The sequence below is a fragment of the Typopeltis vanoorti genome, chromosome 19 (assembly GCF_054136105.1).
Source record: "Typopeltis vanoorti isolate ZY-2024b chromosome 19, IOZ_Tvanoo_1.0, whole genome shotgun sequence".
NCBI lineage: Eukaryota > Metazoa > Arthropoda > Arachnida > Uropygi > Thelyphonidae > Typopeltis > Typopeltis vanoorti.
Genome location: NC_143567.1, coordinates 18,444,938 through 18,472,723, shown reverse-complemented (window position 1 = coordinate 18,472,723; position 27,786 = coordinate 18,444,938). Strand labels below are relative to the sequence as shown.

At 34.6% G+C, this 27,786-nt stretch overlaps 1 protein-coding gene across 1 annotated transcript in view; it reads right to left on the bottom strand.

Annotated features, from left to right (window-relative positions):
* LOC150095887 (rap guanine nucleotide exchange factor 2-like) overlaps window positions 1-27,786 on the bottom strand; it is a 455,329-nt gene that overhangs the window by 176,869 nt on the left and 250,674 nt on the right. The window contains exons 11-15 of the mRNA XM_090409556.1: window positions 26,128-26,236; window positions 22,856-23,183; window positions 16,357-16,609; window positions 15,886-15,980; window positions 1,440-1,692 (exon numbers count right to left, since the gene is read on the bottom strand). Of these exons, the coding sequence (XP_090265682.1) occupies window positions 1,440-1,692; window positions 15,886-15,980; window positions 16,357-16,609; window positions 22,856-23,183; window positions 26,128-26,236 (1,038 nt within the window). The remainder of the gene's footprint in view (window positions 1-1,439; window positions 1,693-15,885; window positions 15,981-16,356; window positions 16,610-22,855; window positions 23,184-26,127; window positions 26,237-27,786) is intronic.

Genomic DNA, 27,786 nt, shown 5'->3' with positions numbered 1-27,786 from the left:
ATTGAACCATGCACTGACATGTGAAAAGTAAGGAAAATTGTCCACTTTACCAACCACGTCAGCAAAGCTTGGTGAGGACCATGGACCATATCAATGACTTTTCTGAAAACATGAAATGATTATAGTATCTATTGATAGCTGAGAATTTTATTTTTTCCTCTTAAATCTAGGAGTGCATTATATTACAAGAAATACTCATGGTTCTTCCATGTTGCATCCAAGCTTATGCAGATGAAAGACTGCATATGAAATTATAACAATACTTTTTATATAGTGAAAGAAGCCAAATTCATTATAAGGATTGCTTTAAGCACTAGCTATAATCAGAAAGCATTATATATACTGCTCAACCATAATGGCATGTGTAAGAGAGCATCAAAACAAGAATATCATTTCTTGTGTATTATAATTAGTAATGAACCAAGGGAGACATCAAACACAGAGTAAGATTTCTTAAAAGCATTTTGTTCTTTTATAATGAAAGACAATGTCATTGACTCACAGTAACTTTTAGATGTACCAGATGGTATGCAAATATAATATGCTCACCCAGCCAAGCTTCAAATGGAGTGAACATTTTAGTAATGTCATCTGTATGTGGATAGCATCATTATGAATGCAAGATAAAAGTATAATTTTTCTTACTCAAGTATGAAATTGTTTTACTATTTCACGAATTTGTTCACAAGCAGTACCTTCATTGCAGAGTTGATAGTAACAACATTCTCTTGGATGGAAAGACCTTGTTCAATTACTATTGCAGTGTAAGACTATATGCAGTGTAACTTCATAACCTCCTTTCAACTAAAAGTGAGTTAGCATGTCATATATAAAGGCAGCAGTTCTTTTCTTGAAATCTCAGATTAAAACAAAAAAAACTCATACATCATACCAAGGAGACAAAGACAATACAAAGGAATTCAGAGAATCTACAGTGTGCAAGTGTGTTATAGCTGTAATAAACTCACCTAATAAGCTTAACTGCTTTGGCATAATCTAGCCAGCTTTGTACTAAAACATGACAAATGTGTAAATGAATAATTATTATGCTTGCTTTTATATGCTTATTGCAATGCAATTCATTAATACATTATTTATTTTAACTTCTACCTTAAGGAAGGATTTTTTTTCCCAAAGAGATCATGTTAAAATTAAATAAGGCATGCAACATGCACATAGTCTTAATCACATTTCTGGCCATCTGAACACCTCACATTTAATCAGATGCACATTCAGCAGCCAGATAATGTAATTCATAGTTGCTTCTTTCTCAGCATATGCCTTTACCCTCAAAGTTATGCCGACAAGTATACAACCCAGTTATACAATCAAACAAACAAAAATAAAATGCCATTTAAAACTGCCAAGATGGCAATTTTAAATGGCATTTCTATAACCATAAGAAAACAGATTCATCAAGTCATTCTGAAACTGCTTACCTTATGAATTAAAAGATATTTACAAGTTTGGTCGGACCTATACACTTTTAAAACATGTTCTGGAAAGTCAGCTCTGATGTCATCATAACATCCCACTAAACAAGTAAGATCAGGATTACTATGACTATGATACAAACTTCCTCCTGAAGATCGATGAGGCGAAGATCCCTGCCCACAGTAGTTTCCTGAACCCCCACTGCTGCTGCTGTGGGCAGAGTAAAGGCTGTCATCTGAACTGTTGAGGTGAGATTCACTGCATATAAAAAATAATTCAATAAGTATATATTGTTTTAACTGAGAAGAATTACTATTTAAAGTAATAAAGCACACAAATAAAGTCTGTCTTAAGTTACTAATAATTGAAGACTAGTAAATTACATTCACTTACATGAACTATCTTCAATGACAGAATCATTAAAAATGAGAATATTAGGAGAGAAATTGACATTATTTGTTATTATAGTATGACAAATAATTAGAGTATGCAGAGCTAACCTCAGGGGGTACAGGATAATCATGATAGTTCTACATGAAAAATTTATGCCATTACTAACTTCCAATCAACAATTTTCCTCGAAATAAATCTGTTGTCTGTCAAGACTCCAACATTATCAGACCTTATATTTCTATCTTTAAAGGCACTTTTTTTTTACTGTATCAACGTATCACATTTGGGAAAATTTGGAGAAAAGAGCAAAGCTAATAATAATGGCAAATATCTGTTAGATTTCTGCTCAGGACATGGACTGGTTATTACTAACACCATGTTCCAACATAAAAATGTGCACAAATTCACATGGAGAGAACAGGCTAGGAATAAGAAAAGTCTCATTGACTATGTTATTGTTGATAGTGATGTTTTCTCCCTGGTGCAGGACACCAGAGTGTACAGAGGATTTGAAATTGGAAGTGATCACTATTTAGTCTTGAGCAGAATAAAATTGAATTTCATATTGAAAAGAATAACATGTAAGAAAGTTTTAAAGCGAATAAAAGTTGAGCAGCTCTCAGATGTAAACTGTAGACTAAAATACAGAAATATTATTGAAAAGAAAATGAAAGAGTTTGAGAACAGGAATCAAACCTTGGAGATTCAGTGGCAAACTCTGAAGGAAACATTGATTGATTCTGCCAGAGAGGCATGTGGTGAGGTTGTGTGCAAAGATAAAAAAATCAGAACTCCCTGGTGGACACAGGAAGTTAAAGAGGCAGTGAAGGAAAAGAAGAAAGCATATCAAAAGTTCCTGGCAAATAAGTCAGCTTTTACTCTTACAGAATACAGAGACAAATGTAAGAAAGCTAAACAGTGTGTAAAACTAGCTAAACAAAAGTCATGGGAGGACTTTGGCAAGAATATAGAAAATAAATATCAAGAAGGTGGCAAAATATTCTGGAGGTTGTTGAAGAAGCTTAGGAATGGAGGAAAGAGTACTGTAAAAGGAATTAGAGATGATAAAGGTGAAATGAAAACAGGAGAAAAAGATATCCTTGAAGTATGGAGTAATTACTTTGAAAAACTGCTAAATGAAACAAGCAGTGATGACAGCACAGTGATAAAAAACACTGACCAGGCATGCAATCAGGAATACATATCTATACTTGAAGTAGAAAAAGCCATCAAAGGCTTGAAATGTGGAAAGGCAGCAGGAGTAGATGATATTCGACCAGAAATGCTGAAGTATGGTGGTATAAGAGTCTTACAGTGGTTGCACTGCATAGTTCAGAAAGCCTGGACAGAGGGACGAATTCCCGATGATTGGAGTAGAGCTCTCATAGTACCCATATATAAAAAGGGAAATAAAACTGAATGTGAGAATTACAGAGGTATTTCCCTACTGAGTGTTCCTGGCAAGATCTATGCAAGTATACTTGAGAAACGGTTGAGAAGAATTGTGGAAGAAAAGCTTGGTGAAGAACAAGCTGGATTCAGGCCAAATAGAGGCTGTCAGGATCAGATCCTCACTTTACGACAAATAGTCGAGAAAGCATGGGAATATAACAAAGATCTGTATTTAAGTTTTGTCGATTTGGAAAAGGCATATGACAAGGTGCCAAGAGAGAATCTATTCAATACGCTGCAGTTATATGGTGTCAATGGGGCATTATATCAAGCAATACTTAGTCTTTATTTGAGTTGTGAGTCAGCAGTTAGAATTGAAGGAAGTACAGGAAGATGGTTTAATGTTAAATCTGGTGTGAGACAAGGATGTACATTATCCCCTCTGTTATTCATTATCTATATGGATCACATTATGAAGGAATGTGGTATTAAACCTGATATCAAAATTGGAGATGTTAATGTCAGCTCTTTGCTTTATGCGGATGATGTTATACTTCTAAATAAATCCGCTACAAGTCTGCAAGATTCTCTGACTAAATTGAATAGCTGTTGTAATAGATATGGTATGAAGGTCAGCAATAAAAAGACAAAGACAATGAAAATAGGCAGAATCATTGAAAATGTCAACTGTGTTGTGAATGGAGAACCTGTGGAACAAGTAAAACATTTCAGCTACTTAGGCACAATTTTTACTGAAGATGGTAAACTAAATATAGAAATAGACAACAGAATCAGCAAAGCTGGTATCGTGGGAAGTCAATTGAATAAATTCATATGGAATAAGAAAGAAATTAGTCGGAACACTAAATTAGCTGTATACAAGACTGTGTTCAAACCAATTTTAACTTATGGATCTGAGAGCTGGGTCAGAAGTAAAACACTTGACCAAAGACTAGAGACCGCAGATATGAGAGTCCTGAGAAAGATTAGAGGCGTGAACAGATGGCATCAATGGCAATATCATATTAAAAATGAGGATATTAGGAAAGAACTTGACATTGTCAGCATCCAGGAATGCGTTAGCAGAGCTAATCTCAGATGGTATGGTCACTTAAATAGAATGGGAGAGGAAAGATTAGCAAAACAAGTGTTCTCTGCCAGGTTGGCAGGAAAACGACCCAGAGGTAGACCAAGATATAGGTGGATTGATACGGTACAAAGTGCCTTAGACGATAGAAATATAAGATCTGATAATGTTGGAGTCTTGACAAGTAACAGACTGATTTGGAGGAAAATTGTAGATAGGAAGTTAGTAATGATGTAATTTTTTCATGTAGTACTGTCAATATCCTGTACACCCCTTGAGGGTACATGGCAGGAATTTGATGATGATGATGATGATGACGTATCACATCAGGTGGTATAGTCACTTAAACAGAATAGCAGAAGAAAGGTTACCAAAATAAAAAAAAAAAGTCAAGGTGGCAATATCTGGGGGGAGAGGAACAAGTCTAGTTCAATTGATATAGTAAGAAGTGCCACAGAAAGATGCTTATACAGACCAAAATATAAGATATCTGACAATACTGGAGTTCTGACCAATAACAGATCGAGTTGGAGGAAAATTGTTTGATAGACATTATTAAAGTGATAAAGTCAACTTTTCAGGTAGTACTGTCATAATATCCTCTACATCCCGAGTGTACATATCAGGAATTTGATGATGATGAGGTTCTTCAGTTGCTGTATGCTTAGTGATTATCCCTCAAGAAGCTTCAAAGAAAGTTGCTTGGAAATGTACAGTAATGTCTAAGTAATTGTTAACATGTAAGCAGAAAATATGGATATTTGTTTTCTAATATTCATGATTCACAGATGCAGGATAATATCAATTAGAAGAATAAAATAAAGGTTATTCAAAAAGTATCAATAGCAACAAACACAATCTCATTAAAAAATGTTTTCACAATGCTTAAACTTATACGAATATCAAATTCAGACTTCTGGAAGAAAATATCTAAGAAGCAACTGCTATTTTGATAAGATAGGATATGGGGGGGGGGGGGGTGGGGGGGGGGGGGGGTGGGGGGGGGGGGGGGTGGGGGGGGGGGGGGGTGGGGGGGGGGGGGGGTGGGGGGGGGGGGGGGTGGGGGGGGGGGGGGGTGGGGGGGGGGGGGGGTGGGGGGGGGGGGGGGTGGGGGGGGGGGGGGGTGGGGGGGGGGGGGGGTGGGGGGGGGGGGGGGTGGGGGGGGGGGGGGGTGGGGGGGGGGGGGGGTGGGGGGGGGGGGGGGTGGGGGGGGGGGGGGGTGGGGGGGGGGGGGGGTGGGGGGGGGGGGGGGTGGGGGGGGGGGGGGGTGGGGGGGGGGGGGGGTGGGGGGGGGGGGGGGTGGGGGGGGGGGGGGGTGGGGGGGGGGGGGGGTGGGGGGGGGGGGGGGTGGGGGGGGGGGGGGGTGGGGGGGGGGGGGGGTGGGGGGGGGGGGGGGTGGGGGGGGGGGGGGGTGGGGGGGGGGGGGGGTGGGGGGGGGGGGGGGTGGGGGGGGGGGGGGGTGGGGGGCCGAATGCTGAAATGCTACGTGTGGTCTATTCTGCTCTATGGAGTTGAAACATGGACATTGAAGGCGACAACCATCAAGAAAATCGAAGCCTTTGAGATGTGGCTATACAGAAGAATGCTAAAGATATCATGGACAAGAAAAAAATTACCAATGAAGATGTCTTAAAATCCATTGGCAAAGCTAAACATCTTGTACAAATAATCAAGAAATGAAAAACGTCATATCTTGGCCACATCATGAGAAACAGCAAATACCAACTTCTACCAACTATTTTGATAGGAAGAATTGGTGGCAAAGGAACTAGAGGAAGAAAAAGAATATCATGGTTTGACAACATCAAGACGTGGACAGGAAAGAGCAGTGCACAACTGCTCAGATTAGCAACAAGCGCGCAGTTTGTTCGCCAAGATGGTCGCTGACCTTTGATAGAAGACAGCACAATAATAAGAAGAAAGCAACGTATGCTTGTCATTCATGATGAAAAGATTTCAGGTGGCTGTTTAGATAGGTATTCAGAGCTGGGTTTCCAAATTACAGTTATCTCTCACTACAGAACTCCTAAGAAGCTGTTACAGTGGATTTATTTATTTTAAACAGACTGAAATCCTGATACTGTTTAATTTGCTTATATAAAGCAAGTTACAAGTGCACTGCAAATGGTATAACAGGAGTTTAAAAGTGGCATTAAAACAATTTAGTGCAGAATGTATTAATTCATTTATGTATTTCCCTCCCTTTAATATTCTTTTAATTTAAGGAATGACTATGGTTTCACTGTAATCCATTTTATTTTTAGGTGTAGTCTTGTGTAGAGAATTTTGCTGTTATAGCTACTGCTTATATATGTTTTGCTAATTATTTATTTGTAATTCATGCATAAAAGCTTGCTTTTATACATGTTCTCATCAGAACAAGCTGTTATTGCTCGATTTGTGAGGTGATAATAACACACAGTTTTTGTGTTTTGTGGTTAAGAGACTAATATGTGTAGGCTTAAGGCAGACAGTGAACAACAACAGTCTAAAGAAAAATGTGTAACAAGAGTATCCAGACAAGCTTAGGTGATGAACATTATTCATAACTTATTTTAACAGTATTAACACCACCAAATGAACTATTTTATAAAAAAAAATATTTATTACTCGACTTATATTTTGATGGATTTCAATCCAACATCTTCAGAGCACAAAACAGCATGTTATAGTTTACATGCAACAACAAGCGAGTGAAGCAATTCAAATTACAATTTGAATGGACAAAAAGATCTAAACGACAAAAGAGCTAAAGTTCTAATTTGGCACCTCTCATGTTGTAAAAAAAAAAAAGTATTACAGATATGTAGGAGTTGGCAAAACTAGTCATTATCTGAATTTTTAAGGATGTGATATTTAATAATTTGAAATGGACTGAATTTTTTACATAAGAGGAGCTGCCAGTATTGGGGTGGGGGGGGGGCTTAACTAAGTTATGAATAACATTCAATATCTAAACATGTCTATTAGATTAAAAAAAAAAAAAATTTGGTTTTCAAACTCAAGGAATCTAGCATCTGCTGTTCATAAGTTTCCACATAATGTTGGCTATGGGAGTGGGTGGTGGTGGTAAGCCCATTGCTATTTTGCTAATGAAGCAACTAACCAGAACACTGCATGTAGACAAAGGAGACCGTGACAAGAATACCTTTGCTCTGTAAAAGAATTACTCCACTGACATTTATAAAAAAGGAAGATGCATCAAAATTGACTAAGAAATCATCTTTGTTGGTGTTATGTGTTTTACACGTTGGGGGGGGCTATCAATTCCACGAGTGTCGCTGCTAGTTTCTTGTAGAAAGAATTTCTCTCTTGGTTATCAAATGAATTATAGCAGACAAGAAATTATACTTTTATTTCCACTTTTAATCCACTATCCAAGCATAAGCAAACAAAATTTGCATATGCTTGACTGTATCCCATAATGCAAAACATACTTCCTTTCACACATGCTTATTGCTATGCATTGTGGGAAGAGTCACTACCCACACTGGTTTCGATCTTTACTGAGGTCTTCTCAATGAGAGCTACAGTCAGGAGAGGCCTCAATGAAAACTGAAACCAGCCTGAGTAGTGATCCTACAATACATAACAATATACATGAGTGACTTCTGATGTGAAGGCAATTTATGTGAAGTCAGCAGAATTCATATCAATTGCCTTAGCTTTGCATTATGGAACACTAAGGCAAATGATGTGAAGTTGCAGCCTCTATATACAAGTGACCTAGTCATGAAGATGCTTCACATGAAAACTTGTTTGTTTATGCTAGGGTGCAAAATTAAAACAGGAACATAATTTCTTGTCTAATGTAATTTACTTAATTACCAAGTGAAAAAACTTCCTACAACTATTTCTGGTACAGAATATTTCAGAAATATGGTAAACATACCATTTAATTACTTATATATGGGATATATTTGATTTCTGCATTGATTTAACCTCACTAGCTGCCTGAGTTTAGCTCCTAATGAGGAGCTCATTAAAGATTAAAATGGTCTGGATAAGTCACTCTTCCCAGTCCATAGAAATATCTATACTTGAAAGGAAGTGCATTTTGCATTATTAAGGTAAATTCATGTGAAGTCAACAGGCCTCTGTATGCAACATAATATAATGTAGCAAAGTTTTCATCCATTATGTTTCAATGGCTTTGTTTTTGAAGTTTTCCATAAAAAGACAGGTTTGCTAGGAATGGTGATTGGGGGGGGGGGGGTGAAAAGTACTTGTGTCTGTTTTCAAAATTTGTCCTGGAATTTGAAGAACACTTTCCATACAAAGTTTGAATAGCCTGATTGTGTGCAGAAGAAATATCAGGAACATGATGATGACTGTACATATTTATTAGTTCACTATGAAAATTTCAGGAAGTGACAATAATTTAGGCTACCACAGATGTCACTGAAAATTCATTAATTCTGTAGTTTCAGTATTAAAAATTTCATAATCTTCTTGTTCTTCCTTATGATTCCCATTATTGTTTGCATTTGTGCCCTTCCTGTTTTTTATTTTCTGTTTTTTTATTTTTATCCTACCTACCCTTTGTGTTCTGTCTTTAGTGTGCAATTTCCTGTAATTGCCTTTTTTGAGTTTCCTGCTATTTCTTTATGCTTCTTGCAGTACATATACTGTTTAAACATCCATATGCAATTTCCTGCCATTTCTCTATCTACTAAGTGATCACTTGTTAGGAAATTCAGTTTGCTATTGTGAAAGTTTTTCAGCTTTACAAACAGCTTTTGATGTTTCCTTTCTTTTAGTGTTACATGGTGATCAGCATTCATTTTAGAAATAATGAACTTTACAACCATGTTATAAGTAACTATTTTAATTTCCTGATGTTTTTCGACCTTCATATTAAGATCATCATATGGAGTATACACAAATATACAAGGACAAGCTGAGTTACATTTCACACAGTGTGCTAAAGAGACAATGATTTGATCAATGATTATTCTACTGGCATGACCTCTAGTGAAAATATAATATATATTTCTCTCAGGGGCTCACATTGGTGAGTATGGGCATGGCAAATCCGAGATACCCAAACTAGACCTGATCTTACTTCATACAATATACACTTGGTATATCATATCTGGAGACTGGTCTTCTACTCTTCTTTCCCTCTACTCTCTCTTACTTCTTACTCCCCCCAGTGTTATTAGAGCAAATCGAGGGCGAGGAGGTAACTCTTTCCTCTCGAACTGTAGTTTCCACTATCTACTAGAAAAAAAAAAAGAAAAAAAAAGCAGCTGAATTCAGGTCAAGGAGTGGTGGTTGACACCTGACAAAAACTTCACCATTGAAACCGAATGAACTCTAACCAACCTAAAGATACATGCCAGCTCGACCGTCGCCCAGTCAAACAAGGGTTGTGCCCACTATTAGGGAACCAAGATAGTGAAGGCAAAAAATATGCTATTGGAACAAAACATCACCTAATAAATAGGAAAAACATAACAAGCATAGGAACATGGAATGCAAGAATTCTTCACCAGGAAGAAGCATTGGAAACACTACTGCAAGAATTAGACAACTGTCGATGGGAAGTGATTGGACTCTGCGAAACCAGACAGACTGGTAAAGGAGACCATGGACGTTACAAAATCTTAACTTCAGGCAGGGAGGACAACAAACACCAAGAAGGAGTAGCACTTATATTAAAACCAAAGTCTCAAAACTGTTTATTGTCCTACAATCCTATCTCACCTAGGATAATTAAACGAAAATTTAAAACATCAATCGGATCACTAACAATTATTCAAGTATACTCACCAATTTCGACACCATCAGAAGAAGACATTGAGGAGTTCTATATAGATTTACAAAAAGTAGTAAAGCAGACATCAAGTAAGATCTCCTAATTGTAATGGGGGACTTAAACGCAAAAGTAGGCAAAGACGGATACTTGGCCAAGAGTAATCGGAAAGTTCGGGTATGGAGAAAGCAATGAATGTGGCGAAAGACCACTAAACTTCTGGTTATTGTCTAAATAATAGACTAACAATAACAAACACTCTCTTTAAACATCCAAAACCCCAAAGAAAATGGACATGGATATCACCAGATAGACAAACCAAGAATATGATAGACTATATTATTGTAAACAAAAGATTGAAATCAAGTATCCTAAAATGCAGATTCTTCTCTGCAGATTGTGGATCAGACCATAAGCTAGTATTAGCAAACCTAAGAATAATGTTAAAATCTAGAAGCACTTTTAGAGTCAAAAGGAGACTGAATGTAAAAAAAAACTACAAGACAACAAATATTCTAAGAAAATATCAACTAGAACTAGATAAAAACCTGAAGGGACTACCAAAACAGAATATAAACATCGAAGAACATTGATGCAAATTAAAGGAAATAATATTAAATTCAGCAGAAAAAACAATAGGTTACAAAAGAAAGAGAAAGTAAAAAGGATTGGATCTTGAATGAAGTAAAAAGGTTAAGCAATCAAAGGAAAAGCCTGAAACTAAAACATAACTACAACAGAAATGAATATAATAGATTAACCAGAGAAATTAGAAAACTAGTTAAAAGAGACAAGAATAACTGGTTAGAAGAAAAATGCAAAATGGCAGAAAAAATATCAAAAGAAAATAACCTTTACGGATTATATAAACAAATAGACCCAATTAGTAAGACACAGACAACAAAAATTATAATGATCAAAAACAAAGAGGGACAATTAATTGAAAATAAAACAAAAAGAATGGCCCAGATGGGAAGAATACATCAAAGATTTACATAATAAAAACAGCTCCCAGGATATCCAATCAGTGCATACTGATTGGACCAAATCAGTCATAACTCCTATATACAAAAAAGGAGATAAAACAGAATGCAATAATTACAGAGGCATTAGCCTCCTCAGTATTCCAAGTAAGGTTTTTACGAAAGTACTCCAAAAACAAATTAAGCCATATATAGAACTGGCACTAGGAGAAGAACAAGCCAGTTTCAGACCAGGGCGAAGCACAAATGATCAACTATTCACCTTAAGACAGCTAATAGAAAAGACACTAGAGTACAACCAAAGTTGCTACATAAATTTCATAGACTTTCGTCAGGCATTTGATTCAATCCGTAGAAAAAAACTATGGAAAAATTTGGAATTCCCAACAAAACCATAAGAATAATAAAGAATCTGTATGAGAAATCTGAAAGTGCAGTACGAATGGAGGACACCTTAACCAACTGGTTCCGCACAGTAAGACAGGGATGCAATCTGTCACCAGACCTGTTCAATCTTACACTGGAAGAAGCAACCAATAAGGCCTTAAACAATGAAGACACCGGAATCAAAATATATGGGAAAAATGTGACAAATTTAAAATTTGCAGATGACATTGCATTACTTGCAAGCACAGAAGAAAATCTACAGCGAATTTCTGATAAAATAAAGGAGGCGTGTAAAAATCTGGATTAAACATAAATATAAACAAAACAAAAATTATGCAAATAGGAAAAAGAAGCACCAATTGGAAAATTGAAATTGATAGTAAGAATCTAGAGCAGGTATAAAACTCCATCTACCTTGGAGGAGTTATTGAGTACAATGGCGAAATTATAAAAGATATAAACAGACGAATCAGTCAAGCATCCCAAACTTTTGGATGACTTAATAAAATATGGAAGTCAAGAGACATCAAACAAATAACAAAAGTAAGAATCTATGTCCTCCAAATACTCCTCTATGGAAGTGAATGCTGGAATCTCAAAAAGGCTGAAGAGAAAAAATAATTAATTACTAAAATGGGTTGGCTAAGAAAATTACTTGGGGTTTCTGTGCTGGATTGACTAAGAAACGAAGACATAAGGAAACGACTAAAACAAGAAATAACAATAATAGATAAAATCCAAGAAAGAAGACTGCGATGGTTTGGCCATGTGACCAGAAAGACTACCATCTAAAGCCCTGAATACAATGATGGAAGGTAAAAGATCCAAAGGATGGCCCAGAATTAGATGGATAGACAAAATAAAAGAAGACCTGAAACCAAATCACAAAAAGCGACACCAAACTGGACAGAATTGTTCGGACTCTCCCGGGACAGATAGAAGTAGAAAGAGTTCATTCAGCCTCATCATCATCCACATAGATGATGGAAGAGAGAAGAAGAATATATATTAAAAACAAATTAAATAAAAACTACAAATAAAATTTAAAAATTAATTAATTATTTAGGAACTACATGAAAGCTATATTCTATTTAAGATAACATAAGAGAAACATTATTTTCAACTCTTAGGGAGAAAGGTTTTGTGGTAGAATGTACCTTCCATATGCTTGGGATTTTTAGATGATCATTATTGTTAAGATTAGGGTGGTTGATAAGAATCTCTCACAGGCTTCTTTAAATTTACGTTCATACCATGTTTTGGTGTGATGTAAACAACTGGTGCTTTGCCAGTCAATTCTATGTAAAGTGTTCAGGGCATGATTAGAAATTACAGCTTCACCATAGTTATTATATTTAATGTGCTGTTTATGTTCCTTTTGTCTGATAGAAATTGCATCCTGTTTCCCCTATATATGGTAGATTACTGGTGCAATAAATATGGTATACTCCAGGGTGGGCCAGCGGAGGAAGTGGGTTTTTGGATGAGTTGAGTAAACTTTTTTAATTTTGCAGGAGGATAAGCAGAACTGGTATGGGGTCTAATGAATAAATTTGTATGGAATAAATGATATTAGTCAAAACACTAAATCAGTTGTATAAAATATGCAGTTCAAATCAAATTTAACTTAGTATCTGAGAGCTAGATTAGAAGTAAAACTGTTGATCAAAGACTTGAGAGACCAGATCTGTGAATTCTTAGAAAAATTAGGGGAGTGAACAAATGGTATCAATGGCCGGACAGAATCATATTAAAAATGAAAATATTAGGAAAGAGTATGACTGATAACATTCAAGAATTTGTGATCAGAGCTAATCTCAGGTGGCATGGTCACTTAAACACAATGAGAAAATAGGTAGTTGACACCAAGTGCCTTAGAAGATCAAAATATAGATCCAAAAATGTTCAAATCCTGAGAGATAAGACTAACGTGGAGGAAAATTGATAGGAAATTAGCAATAATATAAACTTCGAATTTAGTTCTATCACAGTATCCTTCAGGTTACTATGATAGTACAAAATGAAATTGTATAGGGTGATCCACAAGTCACACACATAAAATAAACTTCAATTTTTCAATATTAGTGACAAACTTTATAGAACTAAATTGCTGCAAACAAAGCTTATAACCATATCTTTACAAAGGCAAAAATAAATAACATTACTAAAGCAAATGTTCAAATGGTTACCTCATTCTTGTTCTCATTTTCAGTTCATCAAATTGTGACAAATCTGGCAACTTTGATGCTAAAGTCCTTTCGAAATCAGTCTGTCATATAAAAACTCTTGCAAAAAGTAGAGGACGGCATCCACTCTACTCTTGTAGAGTAGACACCTTCCCTTGATGAGTCCTAGGACTCCCTGGAGGTGTCACGTAATAATAATAATAATGATGAAAATTGCATTGTTTCATTTGATGTATGGCTAATGACACCATCCTCCTGAAAATAGCAATCGCATTCTTCAATCTCAAGGAGAGACATGAACTGGGTGGTGATGTTCAATGTAATCTCAAAGAAAATGGGTCCAACAAAGCAACAGCATGATACTGCACATCATACTCTGATTTTCAGAGAATGCAAGGGCATTTCATGGAAAACATGAAGATTTTTCCAATGATCAAATTCTGTTATTTTGGTTACTGACTTATCCATTTAGGTGAAACTGAACTTCATCACTGCAGAAAACATCCAGCTCATGAACTCCATTATCTTCAATAAATGATCAAAACCATCTACAGTACACAGCACGTTTTTTCCTTATCCAGTGGCTTACATTCCTGAACTGAGTGAACACAGTACGGACGAAACTTCAATTCTTTGGTGACGCCTCACATACTGCCATATGACATACCGGTCTGTGCAGAGAGTTTCTAAGATTCTTTGAAGGTGAACATTGCAACACATCATGTACTAGAGTCACTTTAGCCTCAGTCAAAATCAAAAGTTTTCCATACCACTGTTTGTCTGCAACTGATCCAGTTTCCCAAAAGCATTTGATTAATCTCATAATTGTCAAACTTTGAGGAACAATAGATTTGGGATATTTCTAATAAAACTCTTCTACAACATTTATTTAAGAGCGATAGGCAAAATAACAACTTGCTGCTCCTGGTAAAGCACCATTTTGCTTTCCTCAAACAAAATTATGCAATGGCTGTCAAGAGTCCTAGAATGCCATCTATAGGCAAAACAAATAATTAGACTGAAACATTTCAATGCAGCTCAGCTTCAACTTTGATGTGTGTGATTTTTGGATTAATTATAGCATATTAGTAGCTTGGGTAGGCTAAAGTTTTTTTTTTTTTTCTGTCTTTATTTAACATTTTTTTACATTGTCTGGAAATCCTGCTTCTAGAGACTAAACCTGGAACCTTTCTCAAGTCACTTTAGATCTTCAATAAGCGGGTTGTTAGTGTATTACATAGCAATTAAATTCATCTCCCACCTAAAGACAGTCACAAAAATCCATGCTCCCATTGGGAATTGAACCATGCACTGACATGTGAAAAGTAAGGAAAATTGTCCACTTTACCAACCACGTCAGCAAAGCTTGGTGAGGACCATGGACCATATCAATGACTTTTCTGAAAACATGAAATGATTATAGTATCTATTGATAGCTGAGAATTTTATTTTTTCCTCTTAAATCTAGGAGTGCATTATATTACAAGAAATACTCATGGTTCTTCCATGTTGCATCCAAGCTTATGCAGATGAAAGACTGCATATGAAATTATAACAATACTTTTTATATAGTGAAAGAAGCCAAATTCATTATAAGGATTGCTTTAAGCACTAGCTATAATCAGAAAGCACTATATATACTGCTCAACCATAATGGCATGTGTAAGAGAGCATCAAAACAAGAATATCATTTCTTGTGTATTATAATTAGTAATGAACCAAGGGAGACATCAAACACAGAGTAAGATTTCTTAAAAGCATTTTGTTCTTTTATAATGAAAGACAATGTCATTGACTCACAGTAACTTTTAGATGTACCAGATGGTATGCAAATATAATATGCTCACCCAGCCAAGCTTCAAATGGAGTGAACATTTTAGTAATGTCATCTGTATGTGGATAGCATCATTATGAATGCAAGATAAAAGTATAATTTTTCTTACTCAAGTATGAAATTGTTTTACTATTTCACGAATTTGTTCACAAGCAGTACCTTCATTGCAGAGTTGATAGTAACAACATTCTCTTGGATGGAAAGACCTTGTTCAATTACTATTGCAGTGTAAGACTATATGCAGTGTAACTTCATAACCTCCTTTCAACTAAAAGTGAGTTAGCATGTCATATATAAAGGCAGCAGTTCTTTTCTTGAAATCTCAGATTAAAACAAAAAAACTCATACATCATACCAAGGAGACAAAGACAATACAAAGGAATTCAGAGAATCTACAGTGTGCAAGTGTGTTATAGCTGTAATAAACTCACCTAATAAGCTTAACTGCTTTGGCATAATCTAGCCAGCTTTGTACTAAAACATGACAAATGTGTAAATGAATAATTATTATGCTTGCTTTTATATGCTTATTGCAATGCAATTCATTAATACATTATTTATTTTAACTTCTACCTTAAGGAAGGATTTTTTTTCCCAAAGAGATCATGTTAAAATTAAATAAGGCATGCAACATGCACATAGTCTTAATCACATTTCTGGCCATCTGAACACCTCACATTTAATCAGATGCATATTCAGCAGCCAGATAATGTAATTCATAGTTGCTTCTTTCTCAGCATATGCCTTTACCCCCAAAGTTATGCCGACAAGTATACAACCCAGTTATACAATCAAACAAACAAAAATAAAATGCCATTTAAAATTGCCAAGATAGCAATTTTAAATGGCATTTCTATAACCATAAGAAAACAGATTCATCAAGTCATTCTGAAACTGCTTACCTTATGAATTAAAAGATATTTACAAGTTTGGTCGGACCTATACACTTTTAAAACATGTTCTGGAAAGTCAGCTCTGATGTCATCATAACATCCCACTAAACAAGTAAGATCAGGATTACTATGACTATGATACAAACTTCCTCCTGAAGATCGATGAGGCGAAGATCCCTGCCCACAGTAGTTTCCTGAACCCCCACTGCTGCTGCTGTGGGCAGAGTAAAGGCTGTCATCTGAACTGTTGAGGTGAGATTCACTGCATATAAAAAATAATTCAATAAGTATATATTGTTTTAACTGAGAAGAATTACTATTTAAAGTAATAAAGCACACAAATAAAGTCTGTCTTAAGTTACTAATAATTGAAGACTAGTAAATTACATTCACTTACATGAACTATCTTCAATGACAGAATCATTAAAAATGAGAATATTAGGAGAGAAATTGACATTATTTGTTATTATAGTATGACAAATAATTAGAGTATGCAGAGCTAACCTCAGGGGGTACAGGATAATCATGATAGTTCTACATGAAAAATTTATGCCATTACTAACTTCCAATCAACAATTTTCCTCGAAATAAATCTGTTGTCTGTCAAGACTCCAACATTATCAGACCTTATATTTCTATCTTTAAAGGCACTTTTTTTTTACTGTATCAACGTATCACATCAGGTGGTATAGTCACTTAAACAGAATAGCAGAAGAAAGGTTACCAAATTAAAAAAAAAAGTCAAGGTGGCAATATCTGGGTGGAGAGGAACAAGTCTAGTTCAATTGATATAGTAAGAAGTGCCACAGAAAGATGCTTATACAGACCAAAATATAAGATATCTGACAATACTGGAGTTCTGACCAATAACAGATCGAGTTGGAGGAAAATTGTTTGATAGACATTATTAAAGTGATAAAGTCAACTTTTCAGGTAGTACTGTCATAATATCCTCTACATCCCGAGTGTACATATCAGGAATTTGATGATGATGAGGTTCTTCAGTTGCTGTATGCTTAGTGATTATCCCTCAAGAAGCTTCAAAGAAAGTTGCTTGGAAATGTACAGTAATGTCTAAGTAATTGTTAACATGTAAGCAGAAAATATGGATATTTGTTTTCTAATATTCATGATTCACAGATGCAGGATAATATCAATTAGAAGAATAAAATAAAGGTTATTCAAAAAGTATCAATAGCAACAAACACAATCTCATTAAAAAATGTTTTCACAATGCTTAAACTTATACGAATATCAAATTCAGACTTCTGGAAGAAAATATCTAAGAAGCAACTGCTATTTTGATAAGATAGGATAAGATTTATAGCAGCCAAAGTCACAAAAAAGCATTTCACTTGCTGTATGTTTGAAAGTATATTTCTGACAAGGCAGATAGTGTCACAAATCCCAACATGAACATGGTTATCTGAGAAAACAAATTTATGAAACACTTTAGATAGTAAGTGAATCATATAACCACCATCCTGCTTAACTGAGGCCTTGAAAGGTTTTAAAAGTACCATGTTTGGTCTGTAGAGCAGGGAAACTGGATGGTACTTAAAAACATGACAGTACAGTATTTCATGGAATACACACACACACACACACACACACACACACACACAGAGAGAGAGAGAGAGCGCTAACTATACATCAAGATACAATTAGTTGCTTAAAGGTTTATTTGGCACTCTTGATTTTCAATGCTGACTCCTTTGATTGTCACCCCCCCCTCTAAACACATACACAACTTCCTACCTACTTTGGTCAATACCATGTTTCCAATTTATTTCCAACCCAAAAGGATCATGTTATATAGCAATTGCATTTTGCTTTCATAGACCAAGCATGGAAAGCTTTATTTCGTGTGTTTATAAAGATAGAAAATGCTCCCAAAACCATAACTGCTATGATGCTCTACATACGGTAAAAGTTTAAGAACTGTTACAATATGCACATAGATAGTTATATATGTTAAGCATGGGTATTTCAATAATTATTCTGTACAGAAAAAAATTTTTTTCAAGAAAATAAATTTAATATATAATTAGTTGTTTAAGTCAAACTAGTTTTAATTTCAGTAATCTTTCAAATAAAATAAAACAAAGAATTCAATCTTCTATGCACCAAATAAAAAAAAAAAGGAAATTTTTTAAAATATTTTTTTCAGTAAGACAGAATTTTTAAGAATATCCATAAAGCCTGTTTATACATATACAATTTATGCTGAGTAATTTTTGAGACAATTCAACCCTAGTGCAAAACTGGGTGAGGATCTCAAAATACATTGCAAGAAGTCCTCCTCGATGTAAGGAATTGTGCTTCTATCCCACTCTATGGTATGGTTTGGTCTTGAGAAATGAAAAGCTAACCCCGATTTTTCTTCTTTGTTATTATTGACGTCACCTATGTGTTCTTTTTGCCTAATTTCAAGGCTCCTTGAAGTTTGGCCGATGTAATTCAAGCCGCATGAGCAGGGTATGTTATAAACTCCAGCATATTTGGAGAAAGGATGGCTATCTTTTAGAGATCTTAAGAATTGTCTAATCATTTCTGTAGGCTTAAAGGCTACTCTTATTTTATGTGGTCTAAGGAGTCTTGCAATCTTATAGGAAACTGTCCCTAAGTATGGAATGACGATGGTAGAAATATAACGTATATCATCTCGTTGTCTTTGTCAGGGTTCAGAGACAAGTATCTTGTGGACAAGTCTTCGAGGAAATCCATTCATAACAGAGAAGAAAAATCGGGGTTAGCTTTTCATTTCTCAAGACCAAATCATACCATAGAGTGGGATAGAAGCACAATTCCTTACATAGAGGAGGACTTCCGCTCCGGAATTTTTAAAGAGGCCACAACAGTTGCCCGCTGTATACAAAACCATAACAGGAACCAATGACTAATCTTACCCGTGATCTGGAAGACCCTTATTAGATCTCTCAACTCGGCAGAACTGAATTACAGTGCCAACCATAGTATGTTCCTAAATAACAACAAGTGAGATCATGCATGCTTTATGCATGTATTGTATGCGCTCTGTTCTTTGTTTAATATAATTGGAATCGGTTGATTATAGTTTGTAACAATAGGAGACTTAAGAAAGAAGAGACCTAGAAGAGTAGGAAATTATAAAAATGAAAATCCATAATTAACTGTTAAATTTCAATAATGTTATGTTAGCTCAAACCTTGTTGTAGAGACCAAACATGGAACTTTTTTTCAAGCCACTTCAGGCTTCTAATAAGGAGGGCAGTGGTCTCACAATGGGTGATGATATTCATCTCCCACCTAAAGACAATCACAAACATCCAACGCCCACAGTGGGATTCAAATCCACAACCTGTTAATAGTTTAAAAGCCAAAATAAACATTATTTAAATTAAGGGGATATTAAATCCCACATTGTTTTAAAACCGGTCTGGGCAGTGACCTTCCACCATAATGTAATAACAGCATACATTTCCTAGGAAATGTGTTTTTACATTATGGGAAATACCTAAGAATAGTGATCAGAACTTCACCATCTTTGCTACGAGTTGTCCGGTATTGTACTACGTACTAGGGTCACTTGCATTAGCTCACGCTAGTGGTTGCCGATACTTTATAGTTTACTATATTCGGCAAGTAACTCTCTGATTCCAATCTTTGAGTTTCTTATTTGGTTTTAAAACAATGTGGAATTTAATATCCCCTTAATTTAAATAATGTTTATATCGCCGAAATGAAGCTTATTAGCTCTTTATATTTAAGTAGCCAAAATAAACAATTTCTCAACAAATATATGTTCTTAAAATGTGCAGAGCTAATGATATTATGTCTCGATTTCTTTAACACTTCAGCCTTAAAGATAGATTGTTAATGGACTGCAAGCCATATTTAAGGGTGGATTCCCAATGCGAGATTTCAGTTATTCAAGAACAACTTGAATAACTGATTATTTACAGCTACTATACTATCATTAGACCTTTGGGACTCAGTAGATAATCTTTTAACAAAGCCTAATTGATTGTACAAAAAAAAAAAAAAAAAACAGATATTTTATAACTTGATGAAAAGAAAATAAATAAGGTTATTAATCTATCCTCACACATCCTCTCTCCAGCTGAATGGATCCAGTTTAAAAGATAATTTTAAAATAATTTAAAAGATAAGCATCCAGTTTAAAAGATAATTTTACCGTAACTCCAAAACCATTCCAAAAGTGGATATAATAACAAATGTGGAAAAGGTATATGGAAAGCATTCCTATAATTGAGAAGAAATATGGATTTAGTGCAGAAATTTTAATTAATGAGTTCCCAACCACCTGCAAGCATTATTACCAAAGAAGAGTCCATAGCTATAGTGGACTCTGCTTTAATGCAATAATTAAGATATTATAAAAGCAGTCTTCATTTGAAATACAAGCAATTACAGATATTTTATTATATTTACATAGAGTTGAGGACTATTCTATCTGTATGGATGGATGGTACATGAAAAACCAACAATTTAAAAATGTAACATAACTGGCCTGAAGAGATTAAATATCAGTTAATCTCAAAGCATCCACAACTGCTGATTTATGAAGCACCTTAAGTTCCCTTACCTATCACAGATGCCAGAGCCTTGATAGATATTTATCTGAACCAATGACTCTGCATATGGAATAAACTACTTTGTACATTAAGACCTTATTTTGATGATTCAAGATGTTACAAACCACAGATCTATCAAGTTTAGATAAAGAAAGCTTATTTACCAATGGGTATGACATTACTTTCTTCAAGAATTATTCCCACCAGACCAGACAACATCAGCCATTGGGTAGTACTTTTTTTCCAATGTGAAAACAATTTTAATGAGAGAAAGAAGCCACATCTTAAATTTCATCATGTTTAGTTAAAAACCAAAAATAAAATTATATTATGTTGATGATATTTTTCTAATAAGGCACCTAAAAGACTTGACCACATAACAGAACAGCCTAAACTGAAAAATCATTTTCATGCTAGAAAGTGAAACAAGTCCTCTCTCTCTCTCTGTATTTTTTTTAAATTGCATTAATTTCTATCTCCAACCAAAATAAATTATAACTTAAAGTCTTAAAAAAAAAAAAAAAAAAAAAAAAAAAAAAAAAAGCAAATAGATACCACTTTTCACATCAATATGCTCAGAAATTTAGTATCAACAAAACTCTTAAGGACAGAGCTATTGCCATGAAAATTCAAAGAAACAAGGGGAGTAATCAAGAATTTATTTGTCTTAATATCCTAATAAAAAATGAAGATAATAAAAATCAGTGGCATCCTACAAAAAAAATTACTAGACTAGCAAAACATTCAACAGTAAAAAAAAATATCCCCAACAAAGATACCATGATTCTGCTGCACAGAAAAAGTGCAGCAATTTAAGATAAAAGACACTTAAGTGGCATTCACAAACTCATCCACCCCCAAAGAAGCAGGGTGAAAGAATTTCTGCACCCACCTGTCGCATATGTTATGTAGGACAGACAAGCCATGTTTTAATTTCTTTAATACAAGAAATTAAAACATGAAATAAAGTGGCAAGAAACAAAAATGCCATACACAGAGTTCAATGGCTATATCTATAAATTCCTAGAAGCTGTAGGGATGATCTGGTGATCAATTTAGTGCAACAAAAATCAATGCCTGATCCTCAAAAAAAAAAAAAAAAATCATGCTTTTCCTTCTCCAACAACACATACAAGACACTAAGTTTTCTAAATCAAGAATGAATCATGTGATAAGCAACCCCAATGTTTATTGAATTTGTAATGTTACATCTCATTAACAGTGCAGACATTTTTAGTTTATAAACCTGCTTTTTTGTGTGTAGCATCTTTTGTATAAACATTTTCTCAAATAAGCACATTATAAGGTTAAAAATTAAAAAATATTTTATACTGGAAATTATTTTAATACAAGTAGAGAACTATAAGCATAGATCTATACTTAACTATAAATTTAGATTCCATGGTATTACAAGTAAAGGGATTAAGATATTTTTCCCTCAGATTTTTGGCATGGTACTTGATGAAAACTAATAGGCTGAAATGTTTGCAAGGCCAACATAATGATATTATGTCTCAATTTCTTTAACCCTTCAGCCTTAAAGATAGATTGTTAATGGACTGCAAGCCATATTTAAAGGTAGATTCCCAATGCGAGATTTCAGTTATTCAAGAACAACTTGAATAACTGATTATTTACAGCTATTGTACTATCCAAACATACACTAATAAAAAGCAGATATAAAAGATACTGTGCAGAGTATCAGCACAAAAGACTTCATATTCGCATACAATTACCAAGCCATGGATCATGTTACAGATTATATTCTTTCTAAGCTCTTTTTAAAAAATAAAACTTCTCTTAAGGTTTCAAAGACAAACTGTTTTTTTACTTAACATTTTTGAAAATATTCACTCTGATAACTAATTCAAATTCATTTCCTAATTGAAGGTCAATTAAATAACACCAATTTAATAAATATCTGCACTCACCTGTTAAGAGATTTGGGGATGATATTCATTTTTGCTAATACATTCTTTAATCGGGCTCTGTGACCTAACGTCATAAATCCCTTTTTGTCATCTTTCTTCCCATCAACCATACTCCCATATGGAGAAACAGGACATTTAACAGTTGGAGAACCTGGAGGCTGAATGAGAGGACTTGAACCTACCCCGACAGAAAGGCCAAGGACTTCTCCCCAATCCATCTGTGATGATAACCGAGCTCTTGGATCAGGTTGGAGATTGGCAATTTCTGAGGTTTTCCGCCCTCGCGGCCTTGGAGAATTGTCTGGAGTGTTGAGCATTTCTTTAAAAGCTGCAAATAGTTCATCAGAAAATTATGGACATCAAAAAAAAATTTATAAAACCAACATGAAAAACTAAAGAAAATTTGGATCTTATCTGAAAACTACTTTTGTGCACCTTTTTACTTTACTTCATTCACAAATTTGCTATATTTTATGTTCTGGTTTATTTGGCTTATAAATCCTAATAATTTGATTAAGATTTATTTCCAGATGATTTTATTTCAATGAATTTCAGAAAATTCATTTAAATGGCTCTTAAAACTGGGGTTCAATTCCTGTACACATACAAGAATGTATACTTTTACACACAAAATCGGAATGATCATATCTGAAATAGTTTTTTTCACATGTTGCTAGAAATTGGGATCCAAGTATAACAAGTGCAGAGAATTCATGAAAGGTATAACTTTATTAGCTGAGATCAATAATAACTCTCATGTTATGTCCCTATCTAAGTGATTTTAAGTATTCATTCTGCTTTATCTTTTAAATTTACTCATCATTAAAATGTTATTTTCACTAAAAATTACATCACATAATAGTAGTCTTTCTCCTAATGTTAAAAAAAAATATTTTATTTATTATTATATTTTATACAATAATAATAATAAATAAAATAATTTGTTTTCTGGTGGATGTGGGTTTGTGACCAGAAAGGATCGTCTGAGAAACGACTATGTGAGGGGAACAGCGAAAGTTACGAACTTAGGAGCGAAGATACAGGAGGCAAGGTTGAGATGGTTTGGTCATGTGATGAGGAGGAGGACGAATGTGTGGGAAGAAGGGTCCAGGCAGATGGATGTACAAGGAAGGAGGAAGCGTTGGCAGCCAAAGAAGAGATGGAGGGAGCTGGTAGAAGAGGACTTGAGGATGAAGAACTTGGATGTGGTGACAGCCCAAGACAGGAGGATGTGGAGGAGACTCTTCATCAACAGTGACCCCACTTAAGTGGGAGAAGCTGCAGAAGAAGATTATATTTTATATATATATATTTTTTGCAATTCAATCAGTATTCAAATCAAGTCATCTCTGTACCACAATTTGATATCAAACAGTATGATTATTTAGTTATTTAAACAGAAATCAATCCTTTCTTCTGAAAAAGGACTACTCTTAATTATTTTGTCACTGTTTTAAATTTTATTGTATCCAAATGATAAATTTGTTAAATATAACTAATTCTACTGTTCAAAATTAAGAGCCACCTTTAATAGTTAATAATGCATGTGTATACAACTAAAATTTTAGCTATATGACTGTCATTCTTCAGCAATCCAACTTTGATATATACATGAGATCATACCCAAGTGAATGCGCCTAACAATACTATGTCATCCAGAACATCTTCAAATGTCACAAATATGTTTGCAAGTTAATTTATAACTGCCTTTTGTAATGCATATTTTTATATTAATGATCTGTGGGAACAAATTATTAGGAAGAAAGAAGAAGAAAACTGTTTTTTTTTTTTTTTGAAGAGCTGAAGATTGTATTTATTTGTTAGGGAAAATGGTATGATGAGAAAGACTATTATAATTCTTTCATTTCATCGACTTCTATACCAACAGAGGCAGAAGAAATGAAAGAAGACAGTAAGTAGTGTCAACTGCCGTGCAAAAATAATTGATTATGCTATTTTGAAGGGGGAAGAATTTTGCTTTCCAAAATAATCTCTGAAATGGCCACCAGACACTTTCCTCAACCACCTAAACAAACAACACAAACACATCTTTATTCTATATCTTCCATAACCAGTGTCTTATATACTGATCTCCTCATTAAGGTTGAATTTCAGTGTTATCCAAAAGCATTGCTGTCTTATTTCTTGAAAGAAAGATCTTACTTCACACACACACACTCCCTTACTATTAATAATATTCCAATTTCCAGCCAAGATCAGTTTTTCTCATCTTCGGCTGACTTTCACATTAACACTGTCCTTGCACAATGCATCCATAGCTACTTCTTTCTTACCAAGATACTTCTTTTGTGCAAAATTCATAGCACTTTATAAATCCCATATCTGCTTGACCACAGAATACTGTTCTCACATTTGGGGCAGTGCACCAAAACCTGATAGTACTGAGCATTCTCACAGATTTTGGTGCACTGCTCCAAATGTGAGAACAGTATTCTATGGTCAAGCAGATACAGGATTTATAAAGTGTATGAATTTTGCACAAAAGAAATATCTTGGTAAGAAAGAAGTAGCTATGAATGCATTGTGCAAGGACAGTCTTAATGTGAAAGTCAGCCAAAGATGAGAAAAACTGATCTTGGATGGAGATTGGAATATTATTAATAGTAAGGGAGTGTGTGTGTGTGTGTGTGTGTGTGTGAAGTAAGATCTTCTTTTCAAGAAATAAGACAGCAATGCTTTTGGATAGCACTGAAATTCAACCCTAGTGAGGAGATCAGTATATAAGACACTGGTTATGAAAGATATAGAATAAAGATGTGTTTGTGTTGTTTGTTTAGATGGTTGAGGAAAGTGTCTGGTGGCCATTTCAGAGATTATTTTGGAAAGCAAAATTCTTTCCCCTTCAAAATAGCATAATCAATTATTTTTGCATGGCAGTTGAAACATAATAATGCTATTCCAAGGTAAAAAAAAAAAAAAAAAAAAAAAAAAAAAAAAAAAAAAAAAAACCCTTTGTTCAACAAGTATACTTGGGCATAACAACAAATGGAATAAATCTATCCCAAAGCAGTGTTACTGAAAATTTTTAAACCATTTGTACTTAAATGGCATATAATTTTCATCATCTATACTACCTACTGAAGGCTTGAAGTGAATCTTTCCAGAGCAGTGTCTGAATTATGTAACACTAAACTTACTTGTAACATTTACATGCCTCATATGCAACCTTTTATGAGAGAGAACGAATAAATTTTCGTAGGAAAATTCCAAAATAGTAATAACCGTAAAAAGAATTATTAAAAACTGATTACCTAACAAATTAGATCTAACTGTGATGCAAAGGTGGGTAGTTCCTCGTAGTATTTCTAGAGCACGAGCATGACTCATATGTTCAAAACTCTGTCCATTTACTTCAAGTATCTGAAATAATAAAAGGAATAACGAAAATGTTTAACTAATGCCAAACTTAAAAACCCTATTATATTTTATTAAAATATTATACAAAGTAGTCAGTATAAAAAAAAAAATCAATCTTTCACATTATATATACACCTATATACATATATTACAACCATTATGCAAAATTATGAAAATAGTTTAAAATTGTTCAAATTTTAAATGGACGACAATTAATTTGTATGATATCCTCAGAAGAAAACATTTGTTTTGTTTACAAAATGACAATATTCAAAATCATGAGAACTGCAGATTATCAACTTGAAATTAAAGAAATTCAAACCTTAAACAAGCACATTGAGTTTCTAGTTAAATTTATTGTCAAGTGTATATTATGTCATATGTTGTGTGTGTGTGTGTGTGTGTGTGTGTGTGTGTGTGTGTGTGTGTGTGTGTGAGAGAGAGAGAGAGAGAGATAACATAAAACTTAATATGTCACATTTGGTTTTGATCTGGCATATTCAGCATTGTAGAATATTCCTCAAATGAATGTTATTATCCATAAATTGACTTTAAAATTACAATATGAGAATAAAACTAATCCTTTCCTTCATGCTTACACAGTGATAAGAATACATCATGAAAATTCTGGAACAATCCCTATCCATAAAAAAGAGCACAAAAGACACATTGAATTTAACAATTTTGGAGAAGTAGGCATGATCTGAGAGTAAACAATCTGTTTACTCTCAGATCACGCTCTTAACACCCTACAAATTGATTGGGAAAGTACTTGCTCGTTACATCATACAAAAACCTGGTATGAATGGAAATTTAAAGAAGACTGTGAAATTTTGATTAATCACCCTCATCTTAACAATAATGGTGACATAAAAATCCCAACAATTTGGATGGCACACATTCAGCCCACTTAGTTTCCAGCAAACCCTGACTTTAGAATTCTAAGCATGTTTTTCAATATCTTTCTCTAAAGCCAGAGTAATTTAATAAAAAAAAGGTGGCAAACCTTTTGGCAACTCCTATAGGTAAAGATGACCTTGCTACTGCTTCTGCCTGGTATCTCCAACTCTGGGCCTGGCTCCCACTGAAGAGACTTCAATAAAGGTCGAAACTAGTCTGGGTAGTGGCCAATCCCTTAATGCATAACAGTATACATATCCACAAGGAGATGTGTTTTGCATTATGGGAGATACTGGGATAGGAGTGTTGGTAGCTTGCTCCACCTTTGCTACGAGTTGCACTACTTATCCAGGTAAGATAGTACAACACTATATTCAGTCCTGAAGATATTTCAGGTGTAAACTTTGTTTGCTCTCACTGGGATAAAGGATTAAACTAAATTTATTATAGGATTCTAAGCAATTTTTCAGCTTTTATTACATGTATACTTACATAAGTAATCTTTTATTTTTATTTATTAAAGTTTTCCTTTTTGTAAACATGTTGCTCTCCAGCTTAATTTAATTTTGTAACCTAACAGATAACAATAATAATAGGAATCTAGCTTTGATGTAGTAAGGTTTCCCCCCCACCAGAGGCAGGCCAATAGTTGT